General features: G+C 31.0%; 1 protein-coding gene and 1 long non-coding RNA gene across 7 annotated transcripts; both read right to left on the reverse strand.

The window, feature by feature from the left end:
* Nucleotides 1-4,708: 4,708 nt before the first annotated feature.
* Nucleotides 4,709-5,696, reverse strand: LOC136999637 (uncharacterized). Its single transcript, XR_010889951.1, has 3 exons — nucleotides 5,602-5,696; nucleotides 5,365-5,530; nucleotides 4,709-5,258 (listed from the first exon to the last, which is right to left on the reverse strand). It is a non-coding gene; the product is annotated as an uncharacterized lncRNA (long non-coding RNA).
* A 3,023-nt stretch (nucleotides 5,697-8,719) lies between these two features.
* Nucleotides 8,720-11,809, reverse strand: LOC105671865 (uncharacterized). 6 transcript variants are annotated; one of them, XM_067354046.1, is made up of 8 exons: nucleotides 11,416-11,809; nucleotides 11,168-11,304; nucleotides 10,868-11,087; nucleotides 10,479-10,762; nucleotides 10,246-10,381; nucleotides 9,943-10,152; nucleotides 9,582-9,864; nucleotides 8,720-9,403 (listed from the first exon to the last, which is right to left on the reverse strand). In XM_067354046.1, exons 2-7 carry the CDS (start codon nucleotides 11,216-11,218, stop codon nucleotides 9,638-9,640), a joined length of 1,128 nt encoding a protein of 375 aa, XP_067210147.1. In that variant the 5' UTR covers nucleotides 11,219-11,304; nucleotides 11,416-11,809; the 3' UTR covers nucleotides 8,720-9,403; nucleotides 9,582-9,637. The 6 variants fall into 6 exon arrangements, with proteins under 6 accessions (XP_067210147.1, XP_067210149.1, XP_067210148.1 ...); XM_067354048.1 differs by having other exon boundaries at nucleotides 9,582-9,730; nucleotides 9,943-10,381; XM_067354047.1 differs by having other exon boundaries at nucleotides 9,582-9,744; nucleotides 9,943-10,381.
* Nucleotides 11,810-12,331: the final 522 nt, after the last annotated feature.

The following is a 12,331-nucleotide window of genomic DNA, read 5'->3' on the forward strand; positions in this document are numbered from 1 at the left end:
ACGAGAAAACCGCCTCTGGCTTGTCTTATTCTATATTGCCAGTCCACGAGGAAACCGCCTCTGGCTTGAAAACAAGAATAAGAATTTTCTAATGCCAGTCCACGAGAAAACCGCCTCTGGCTTGTCTTATTCTATATTGCCAGTCCACGAGGAAACCGCTTCTGGCTTGAAGACAAGAATAAGAATTTTCTAATGCCAGTCCACGAGAAAACCGCCTCTGGCTTGTCTTATTCTATATTGCCAGTCCACGAGGAAACCGCCTCTGGCTTGTCTTATTCTTTATTGTAAGATACTTTTATTACGCCATATGCTCTATGTATGTATATAATGTATATTATATGCTCCATATTATCTATATTCATATCAAAATATCTTTCTAAGAAATTGACATCATTTTGTATACTCTTTTTACAATATATGATATATGATATATGCCATATTTTTTATTTCTAAAGCATGAAATATAAAAATATTTTTATTTTTTTGTGTCTATCATTTGTAAAAAAATTTTGATAAAAGAAACAACATTAATTTTACGACTTGCAATAATCTGTTTCATTATATGCTTCTTTTAAATACTTACAATTAGCCTTATTTTATGTGATTAACTTGGTATTTAAAATACGTATCAAAATCAAAAATGTATTTCTATTACAGTAGAAAAGAAACATTCTTGTCTTACAACAGAAAGAAATGGCAAAATATGATATTGTCTAAAGTACAGTCCAATAAAAACTGTTAAAATTGAACATTTTATAAAACCACTGTGATTCATGAAAAATTAGAACTATTATTTCAAAAATATAGACATATTTCGACTGTGTGTTTTAAATTGCACTACACATTCAAACTTCACAGAATAAATTTATTTCTGCAAAGTTGTGTATAATGTCAGTGGAAAAGTGATTTATTTGTTATTACATATACATGATATTTTAGCATTTTTTTCTGGTGTAAGACTACAATGTTTTTTTTTTATTGAACTAGAAATTAATTTTATATTTTAATGTGTATTTTAGATACCAAGGTAAACGCATAAAATAAGGCTAATTGTAAGTATTTAAAAGAAGTATATATTGAAACAAATTATTGCAAGTCACAAAATTAATGTTTTTTTTTATCAAGATTTTTTTACAAATGATACATACAAGAAACTAAAAATACCTTTATATTTCATGCTTTATAAATAAGTTATATGACATATACATTTATTATACAATATACAAAATGATATTAACTTTTTACATAGATACTTTGATGTGAATATACATAATATGGAGCACATAATATACATAATATATACACATAAAGCACATGAATAAAAGTATTTTACAGAAATTTTAGCCGGGTTTCGTAGCACATAACACAAACACACACTCACACGCACAACTACACACACATAACTAACCTAAAAGATTCTGTATATGACAGATAGCACTGAGAACTGTATAGCGCCTCTATCCCAAAATCCCGGAACTAATCTATAGCTCTTTTTTACCTTATTCTTTCTATATTGCACACATGCTTTACATAAATCTGGAAAAGGGTGGCGTTTTGAAAATAAGTCTCTAAGCTCTATTTTTTGGTTTTCCATTATTGTTTCATACGCTCTTCTTCGGCATATGGTCTTGTTTTGCAGATTGAAGCAGTATAATTTTGATATAAAAGATATAATTCTTGGAGGTGACATTGTCGGTAAATTTTCAAAAATTTTTTTTATTTTTTGGTTTAAATTTGACCAACTGCCGAAAGATTTGCATATGTACTTTATTTACACCAAAGGATTTGTAATTCTATTAAAGCAATAAAAAACGCCACTCTTTTTAGAAAATTGAAAATACCGGTCGATAAAGTAGGACTTAAGCATCCTCTTAAGCTCTATTACGTGCACACACACGCCACCGTCAGGACTTCCTCCATTTCCTTTTGCTTTCTTTAACTCAAATTATCTCAATTCCCTCTCTCTTTCTTTCTCTCTCTCTCTCTCTCTCTCTCTCTCTCTCTCTCTCTCTCTCCCTTCCTCTCTATCTCTCCCCCTCCCCCTCTCTGCAGTGAAGAGAATATGTCAAACATCGCTCCATAAAAGTAAACCTCTAAGTGGTTAGATAGTGAGGGAGAATAGAAAAAGTTGTCGAAGTTATAGTGATATAGACCGGGAATAGACATGAGTGTTATCTAGCCGGGATATGCTAAGATGTGAGCGTGAAATGTACATTTCTTGTACGGGACATCGAAGTCTTGTACAACGGGTAGTCAAAAGGTGGACAGAAAGGCGCTAAAGCGTGTAACTAATCGCTTATGCTGATAATAACGGCACGATCGATAAGTTATCAATATGGATCCAATATGATCAATAATATGGCCCAGATAGTACAAGAACGTTCATTATATGTCCAGTGGACATTCATTTCTGGATATTGCAACATCCATACAATGTCCAAATAAGCCGCCGGACGTTCGATAAACGTCCATGGGATGTACATTAGTCACAACTTTGTACATCCAAAGAATGTCCAAAACATACCCAATTTTGGACCTATTATGGAATGATTTTGGACATTTTTTGTACTTATAAATTGGGATAAAGTTCCGAAAGAGTCAACCCTCCGACTTTGTTGTCGATTGGTATACTACTGTATTTTAGTGCGCTGATTACGAATATGATTACGAAAATTGCCGACAAGGTCATTTTCAAAGTCAAAATTACTTTAAAAAACTCAAAAATTCTCGTTTCTTTTAACATTATTTTGATAAGTATTAATGTAACAAAAAAATATATCAAATTAAAGTTGTAGCTCTTGAAAAAATACATCATTTATGTTGTATTTTTTGCATAAAACCAATATTTTTCGAAAAAAAAATGAGATAATAGGAAAGACACTCGCCCCGCAGTGTGTTCCGCCCCCCTGCGGGGGCTTCACCGTCAATGAACTATACACATAGGTTTGGGTTGAAACTTCGCTTTGCGTGGAAAGTTGCAAACCCATGTAGAACCTCGCTTCGCGTTTTAAAGTATATGCGTGGATGCAGTGGAAATGTCTTTCCTATTATCTCATTTTTTTCGACAAATATTGGTTCTTTAAAAAAAATGCATAGGACATAAATAATGTATTTTTTAAAAATTACAACTTTTATTTGAAACATTTCTTTGTTACATCAATATTTATCAAAATAATGTTTAAAAAAACAATAATTTTTTAGTTTTTTTTAATTTTAAACTTGAAAATAATTTTGTCAGTAATTTTCATTATCATATTCATAATCAGCGCACTAAAATACAGTAGTCAAGAGACACGGTAGTGTCTCGCGCCAAGTTTACGCGCAGCGCAAGACCGACTGTGTCTCTTTACGCGAGCCCGAGAGTTGAGACGAGCCGAGATTATCGGATCTCAATAACGGCTGGGCTGATTAAGTTGATAATAGGCTCCATTGATAGCGCATACCCAAATTATATAAGAAAAGTATGTTTGTTTTTACTGTAGGTGCTGTAGAAAAAAAGTTATAATAGTCCAAAGTCGAAATATGGAATATAATAGGATCCGCTAAAATGTCCAGCTAAAATGTCCAGTTCCCAATTTCTGACGTTAGGTGCGCTCATGGTGGAAAGAAACAAGGTGAGTTATTCTCGTGGTTGCGCAGTAGTCTAAAGGTAGTGGGGAGCGGACAGCCAATCATAGGGGGCCCATTTCATAAAAATTCAGTATGGCTGATGGCTGATGACATGCTTTATTAATGTATATAAAGTGTATACAGTGTTCCTCTTAAAAAAATATATAGTGTTTGTGCAGAGAGTTTTCTTAAATTTGGAAAAGACCGATGTGACCGTCGTGTAAGTAATAAATGAATATATAATATGAAGATTTGTTTAGAGTTTGGTGTAATATGTAATATTATGTGACTTTATCTTTGTAGACAGTATGCCGACCTGTTGCATTAAAAATTGTAATAGTCGCAGTATTTATTTATTTACAATACTGTTTTGATTTTTTAATCAGCTGTGAACGTTTGAATTTTGCGCGCATAAAATGGGTCCCCTGTGATTGGTTGACAAGCAAGTCCCCCAACTCTTTGCCGCCATTATGCGCAATAACTCACCTTGTTTCTTTCCACCATGGGTGCGCTGATGGCGCTGAGAAGCCGCGCGGCGCGCGCTTACGATTTGACATTTTTACATAACCTTTCCGAACAGAAATATTAAACTTTGATATTTAATTTTATTTATTTTAGACAAATCATACACTACCCAGCGAGAAATGACTCATCGAATTGATGTCGAGACGACATCGAAAACATATATCGAAAACTAATTAACATATTCATCGATTTCGATTAATTTATGTCACAACTTTCGATGAATTGTCGACTCAGAATAATTCGATTTCGACTCAATATTGAGTACTTTTTCCTCACTGCAGCTATATGCTGAGTAGTGAAACTTGAAATGAGAAATATGAATTTTTTTTCTTGCATTATATGTTGAAATATGAATTTATTTCAACATATAATGCAAGAAGAAAATTCATATTTCTCATTTTTACTAAAATATAAGTAAAAATTTAATTAAAAGTTGATAAAAATAATTATTTATTTGTTTCCAATGAACATCATTTACAATATAAAAGTTATTTTAATTAACTTAAAACTAGGCACGTTACAGATACAATTTTTAAAAATCACAGTCAGTCAAAGACTCAGTCTTTGTCGACTCAGGTCGACATTTCTATTCAGTCACAAAAAATAAAATTAGTATATAAAATAAAAAATATTTGAAACACAAAGGAACATGTTGATATGTATTACAACGTATTATATTTTACAAAGAATATTAAGTTTAAGATATTAACTCCACATTATATCTCGAATATATGAACAAAAAATATGAAAAAGTAAAAGATTAGAAATTATATTTCACTTAAAGTTATTCATAAATAATTCGATAACTTAATACTAATCTAAGAGTGAAAACTGAAGAATAACATTTTGCTAAATGTTTATAATCCAAGCTTTTAAAACTTTATAAAATTAGCAATGCTCTGTGTGATGAAAATAATCTATAATTTCTAACTTTGTTCAAATAAATCAAATGTTAAATTATTCTCTGAAACTAAAGATATATATTTAAAATGATAATACACGCTTATTTATTGAGCCTTAGCTTGTTCTAGGTGCTATTTATTAATATATCTTACATATGATTGACGTATATCTTACATATAATTGTCGAACGTTTCGGCACCTTTTTTGGGCCTTCTTCAGCGCTATAACGGATAAAATTTACATTCTTTTACTAATAAAAACTTACATATAAACTGACTACTTATAAATTTTTGGGTCTTCTTCGGTCCTATTACTGTTTTTACTTACAATCTAATTTTTGTTGCGTCTCTTAGTTAAAATTTAAACTGGTTGTTTTTGGTGTAGTTCTCTTTTGTCCATTTTTTATGAACTTTTTGTCCATCTCTTGCTTTTTTCAGTGTGTCAGACATGGCAACTGTTGATTTTTATTTATTGGTTTAATGTTCTTAATTGACTGTAATTATGATTTCAATGTGTTATTAATCTTTATTTAATTAAATTGATTGTGCTGTTAGTCGTTCTCACCTTAATTCTTCTGACTGGCTGGATTGCTTTTTATTGGGACTTGTTACTTTGTGTGTTGTTCATTTCATACTAAGTCGTCTTGTCTTGTGAGATCGTTACTGATGGTATGATTATTTGTTGATTGGAGGGAGTGACCTCAGTGTAGGTAAGTAAGTATTTGGTAGGAAATCCGTATCACTCTGTTTATTTATTGCTTGTGTGTGTCTTTTTATGTGTATCATTTCTGATATTAACCGTTTTCTGTATGTTGGTTCCTTGTCTAATATTTTAACATTGTCCCATTCAAATTCATGGTTATACTCTATTTTATGCTCTAATATTACTGATAGTGTTCCCGTTTTTTTATTTATATCTTTACGGTGTTCTTTTATTCTGGTTTGTAATTGTCTACCTGTTTGTCCTATGTATGTGGCTTCACATTGACTGCAATTTATTTGGTATACTATGTCATTTTGTTTTTTGTGTTCTAATTTGTCTTTACCGGTTTTTATGTATGTATTTAATTTATTGTGGCAACTATATGAGGGTGAGAATCCGTGTTCTTTGATTTTTTTTCTAGTTTCTTTGTGTCATTTTTCATGTATGGTATAGTGAAATATTTCTTTTCTTTTTCTTCCGTTTTTTTGTTATGTTCTTTGTTTACCGTACTTTTTTTGTCGTTATTATATTTGTTAATCCTATTTCTCATGTTCTCGAAAATAAATTTTAGTGGGTAACCGTTTTCAAGTAATGAGTTTATTGCTTTATTAAGGTTGCTCTTGTGAAATTTGTGATGTGACAATGTTAAAATTCTATCTGTCATATTGCTAATGATTGCTCTTTTATGTTGTATCGGATGGTTTGAGTTAAAATTTAAAAATCTGTCTGAATTTGTGGGTTTTTGGTAGTGATTGAAAATTATTTCATTTTGTTCTGTTGTAATGAGGGTGTCTAAAAAACTAATTGAGTTGTCTGGTCTTATTTCTATGGTGAATTTCAGTCTGTCTTCTATTGAGTTGAAAACGTTCAATGTTTCTTTGATTTTGTCTGTTTTTGTTGCAATTAAGATGTCATCTACATATCTTACGTATATATTGGGTTTGTAATTTAATAGTTCAATTGCTGTGTTTTCTAAATCTTGCATTACCATGTCTGACACGATTGGTGACAATGGTGAGCCCATGGGTGTGCCATAGATTTGTTTATATATGATGTTGTTGAATGTGAAATAAGTGGAATTCAATATTAAGTTGATTCCTATTAGAAATTCTTTAAGTGGTATGTTAGTTTTTTCTTTTATGTGGTCCCATCTTTTGCTGATGCTTTCATTAACTTTTTCTATTGGTATGTTTGTGAATAGTGATATTACGTCAAATGAAGCTAAACTATGGTCTGTGTTAAATTTTTTTCCTGTTAGTTTTTTTACTAGTTCATAGCTATTTTTTATTACATTTTCTGGTTTAGGGATGTTGTCGTATGGTGTGCCAAAGATTCACAAAGAAGGAAATCCACTCAGAATCATAATATCTACAATAAATAGCCCTCTATATAAAATAGCAACATATTTACATAAAATTTTGAACGACAACATTCCAAAACCAGAAAATGTAATAAAAAATAGCTATGAATTAGTAAAAAAAACTAAAAGGACAAATTTAACACAGACTATAGTTTAGCTTTATTTGACGTAATATCACTATTCACAAACATACCAATAGAAAAAGTTAATGAAAGCATCAGCAAAAGATGGGACCACATAAAAGAAAAAACTAACATACCACTTAAAGAATTTCTAATAGGAATCAACTTAATATTGAATTCCACTTATTTCACATTCAACAACATCATATATAAACAAATCTATGGCACACCCATGGGCTCACCATTGTCACCAATCGTGTCAGACATGGTAATGCAAGATTTAGAAAGCACAGCAATTGAACTATTAAATTACAAACCCAATATATACGTAAGATATGTAGATGACATCTTAATTGCAACAAAAACAGACAAAATCAAAGAAACATTGAACGTTTTCAACTCAATAGAAGACAGACTGAAATTCACCATAGAAATAAGACCAGACAACTCAATTAGTTTTTTAGACACCCTCATTACAACAGAACAAAATAAAATAATTTTCAATCACTACCAAAAACCCACAAATTCAGGCAGATTTTTAAATTTTAACTCAAACCATCCGATACAACATAAAAGAGCAATCATTAGCAATATGACAGATAGAATTTTAACATTGTCACATCACAAATTTCACAAGAGCAACCTTAATAAAGCAATAAACTCATTACTTGAAAACGGTTACCCACTAAAATTTATTTTCGAGAACATGAGAAATAGGATTAACAAATATAATAACGACAAAAAAAGTACGGTAAACAAAGAACATAACAAAAAAACGGAAGAAAAAGAAAAGAAATATTTCACTATACCATACATGAAAAATGACACAAAGAAACTAGAAAAAAAAATCAAAGAACACGGATTCTCACCCTCATATAGTTGCCACAATAAATTAAATACATACATAAAAACCGGTAAAGACAAATTAGAACACAAAAAACAAAATGACATAGTATACCAAATAAATTGCAGTCAATGTGAAGCCACATACATAGGACAAACAGGTAGACAATTACAAACCAGAATAAAAGAACACCGTAAAGATATAAATAAAAAAACGGGAACACTATCAGTAATATCAGAGCATAAAATAGAGTATAACCATGAATTTGAATGGGACAATGTTAAAATATTAGACAAGGAACCAACATACAGAAAACGGTTAATATCAGAAATGATACACATAAAAAGACACACACAAGCAATAAATAAACAGAGTGATACGGATTTCCTACCAAATACTTACTTACCTACACTGAGGTCACTCCCTCCAATCAACAAATAATCATACCATCAGTAACGATCTCACAAGACAAGACGACTTAGTATGAAATGAACAACACACAAAGTAACAAGTCCCAATAAAAAGCAATCCAGCCAGTCAGAAGAATTAAGGTGAGAACGACTAACAGCACAATCAATTTAATTAAATAAAGATTAATAACACATTGAAATCATAATTACAGTCAATTAAGAACATTAAACCAATAAATAAAAATCAACAGTTGCCATGTCTGACACACTGAAAAAAGCAAGAGATGGACAAAAAGTTCATAAAAAATGGACAAAAGAGAACTACACCAAAAACAACCAGTTTAAATTTTAACTAAGAGACGCAACAAAAATTAGATTGTAAGTAAAAACAGTAATAGGACCGAAGAAGACCCAAAAATTTATAAGTAGTCAGTTTATATGTAAGTTTTTATTAGTAAAAGAATGTAAATTTTATCCGTTATAGCGCTGAAGAAGGCCCAAAAAAAGGTGCCGAAACGTTCGACAATTATATGTAAGATATACGTCAATCATATGTAAGATATATTAATAAATAGCACCTAGAACAAGCTAAGGCTCAATAAATAAGCGTGTATTATCATTTTAAAGTTTTAATTGAAAAACTGAGCCTAATTAAAAAATTCTTTTTAAAGATATATAATTGTATAATATTACAACTTCTTTTCTCCTATCTTAGTCAAAAATATTAGAAATAACAAATAAAAAAAGTTATAAAACATAAACATTTTGCCCAACTACTTTGCAGTGTTTACTTCTAATTTTCTTTTCATACACTTTTTCCCGTAAGTTTCATTATCTTGTTTACGCCGTGGAGCATTGGCCAACCATGTTTTCATGGTTTCTTCTGCTTTGAAAAGTACTGTGTCATCAAATTTGATCAATATTGAACCTGAAACAAATATATGGAATCACACTCTCAAATTAAAAGCACAAAACGTAATTAAGAAAAATATCTGTTCTGATGTGATCACAATGATGTTGGTTTATTTTTTCTTAGAGAATTAAATAATAAGGTAATTGCATAATACTTCAACTTATATAAAAAATATATCATGAATAACTCTTACCTTGTATGGCCTCCCATATCTTCAATTTATAAAAGGGTTTTTTTGTGTTCTGCCCTTTAAAACTCATTGTGGATGCCATAGAGTTTGTAAGAACTTTTACAGCAATTTTGACAGTAGATTTGGCTACATCCTTGGATGTGATAAAAGAACTGAAATAATCGCACTAAAAGAGACTTGTTGAGCCTTTCTTGATTCATAATAATTTTATCTGTCTTCTTATTAATTTCTTCTAATCGAACATATATTTTCTCACATAGCTTTTCCACTTTTGATATCTTATCTTCTTTACCAATATTAAAAAAGAAATAAATATAATACATTTAAAAAAAATTATATTATTAAATTTTATAGGAGAACTTACCAACATCAGAATTTTTAGCTGGGGAAGTAAAAAGAACGCGCTGATGAAATCCAGACTTAAGGGGACTAAAGCGTCTTGTTTGCACAGGAGAATCATGAAAAACTACAGAGGAACTTGGAACATGCTGCATAGTATCTTCACACTTATAATTAGTCTGGCGTTTCTTATTTGGTGTTTCATTCTGTTCGCCATATGTTAAGTTCTCTTCATCTACATCCAAAGAGGAAACACAGCTTTGTGAGAGGGTATTTTCTGCAGTCACTAGTGATGTCTCCTTAATAGGTAATTGTACTATGTTCTTACGAAATGATTTTCCGTTACTGCTATAATTGGATTCATGTGCAATTAACATAGTGTGACTGACAGAAGCATTGTTAATATTGTTATTCACCTCTTGTGTCCTCTTCAGTCTCTCAAAAACACTGCCTTTTGAGCATGCCTGAACAGATGATTTTTTCAAGAATATTAAAACTTTTGAACTTACGATATTATTTCTTAAAATTAAGTTTAACATTCATTACAAATGTGTGACTCACTTTTGAAGGAGGAAAGGAAGTCACTGGAAAAAGACAATAATTGAGCTCGTTTCCAGTTTTTTGTATTATTTCCTTCCTGACCGGTACGTGTTTGAAAGGAACACTCGGCGGTGCTAGAACTGACTTCTTGCTGCGATTTACAATTTCTTCATCAGAATCAGTGTCTTCAAAAAGCCTATTTTGTACTCCTTTTCGTTTTCCCCTTCCAGTTTCTTTTTCAGTCTCATAGGCTGAACCTTCTGCTACAAAACCTCTAACAGCAGCTCTTACTTTTATATAGAGATCTGAATAAAATTATATAGAAATCTGAATAAATAAATATTAGAATGGAAATGAAATAAATTACAAATGTTTACATAATAATTCAAGTGACTTCAAAATTTACTTACCGTAATACCTTAAGACCTCAATTGAATACTTTGGCCAAGATCGGTCTACTGCTTTTTCCTTTTTAACAAAATTGCCAACATCTTGATCAGATAAAGGCCAATAGGTGAAATCTTTCAGTTCATCATCAATATCAGTTAGCCATTTGGTAAGGCCAATCTCATAATTAATTTCTTCCTCATCACTTTTATCATTCTCGCGTGCAAACTTTAATACTGCAAACTAAATTACAAAATTAAACATTAGCAATTCTAGCTAGTTCTAAATGATATGATATAGATAATAAAATTATGCATGCGTACTTTCATATAGAAAAATTTTGGACTGTGAAGAATGCGGTTTAAAATCATCATAGTACTTGAAAAATTTAGGTTAGATTAACTTATTTGTTACATAGTGCCAGTTATTACACCTTTGGATAAACTACGTGATAATTTTTCTAATGAATAAATAAGAAAGTTAGAGAATAAGAGAATAAGAGAGTAAGAGAGTAAGCTGTTGTGAGATTTATCGATCAAAAGATGGAACAATCTAGCCTAAATATACTTACCGCTGGTCCATCCATAATGATATTCACCAATTTTCATTCACCAATTTCAATAGTATTTACCACGTGTACATCAACGTCACTGCAAACCAGTGATGCGATATTTCTCACCGCGGTCCCGGCTCCGCTGTCACACACAACCTCACAGAAGCGCTACGTCACGTATCCGTGTGAGCTCAGTCGTTCAACCAATGGAAGAGAGCGAACGTCTCCCTTCCACCAAGCCGACACAACAGACGATAAATGCATGCTACTTGCATGTTAAAAGCAAGCGTTTCTGATTCAGAAAAGAAATTCTGAGGCGAGTGGCTGGAATATTAGAGATCACCTGTTCGAGACCTGCTTCGTGCAACTTTCTTTTTTTTTCCGCATTTGTTTCTAATATAGTAAATCATCAGATAATATTTTTTTGCCCAAAAAAATAATATTTTCTATTTATTAATAATATTTGCATATGTTAAACTAACACTTTTAGAAATAATACAGATCTGCTATTGTCAATAGAAAAATGAAAAGTTATTTTACAATGTTGCAACTAAGTGCTAATTTAACATATGCGAATATTTTTAGTAAAAATAAAATAATTTTTTTTAGCCAAAAACATCTAATAATTTACTTAAAACAAATATCGAAAAAGGAAAAAAGTTACAAAATCACAGTTTTCAAACACGAGATTTTTAATATTCTTGCCATTCGCCTCACTCGTTTAACCATGCTTGCTATTTTACATTTATCAACATGAAAGATTACACACCTGCAAAGCTTTTAATTATTTATTTTAAACTACTGCATATTAGCAAGAGTTACTGCAGTAACTACATATACATGTACTGTGGAGATTAGTGGAGGAACACAGTAACATATTAAAAATGAAGTCAAATAAATGTAAGATTAGTAATTTTATTAGTATTATTAATAA

This window comes from Linepithema humile, chromosome 4 (genome assembly GCF_040581485.1).
Source record: "Linepithema humile isolate Giens D197 chromosome 4, Lhum_UNIL_v1.0, whole genome shotgun sequence".
Taxonomy (NCBI): domain Eukaryota; kingdom Metazoa; phylum Arthropoda; class Insecta; order Hymenoptera; family Formicidae; genus Linepithema; species Linepithema humile.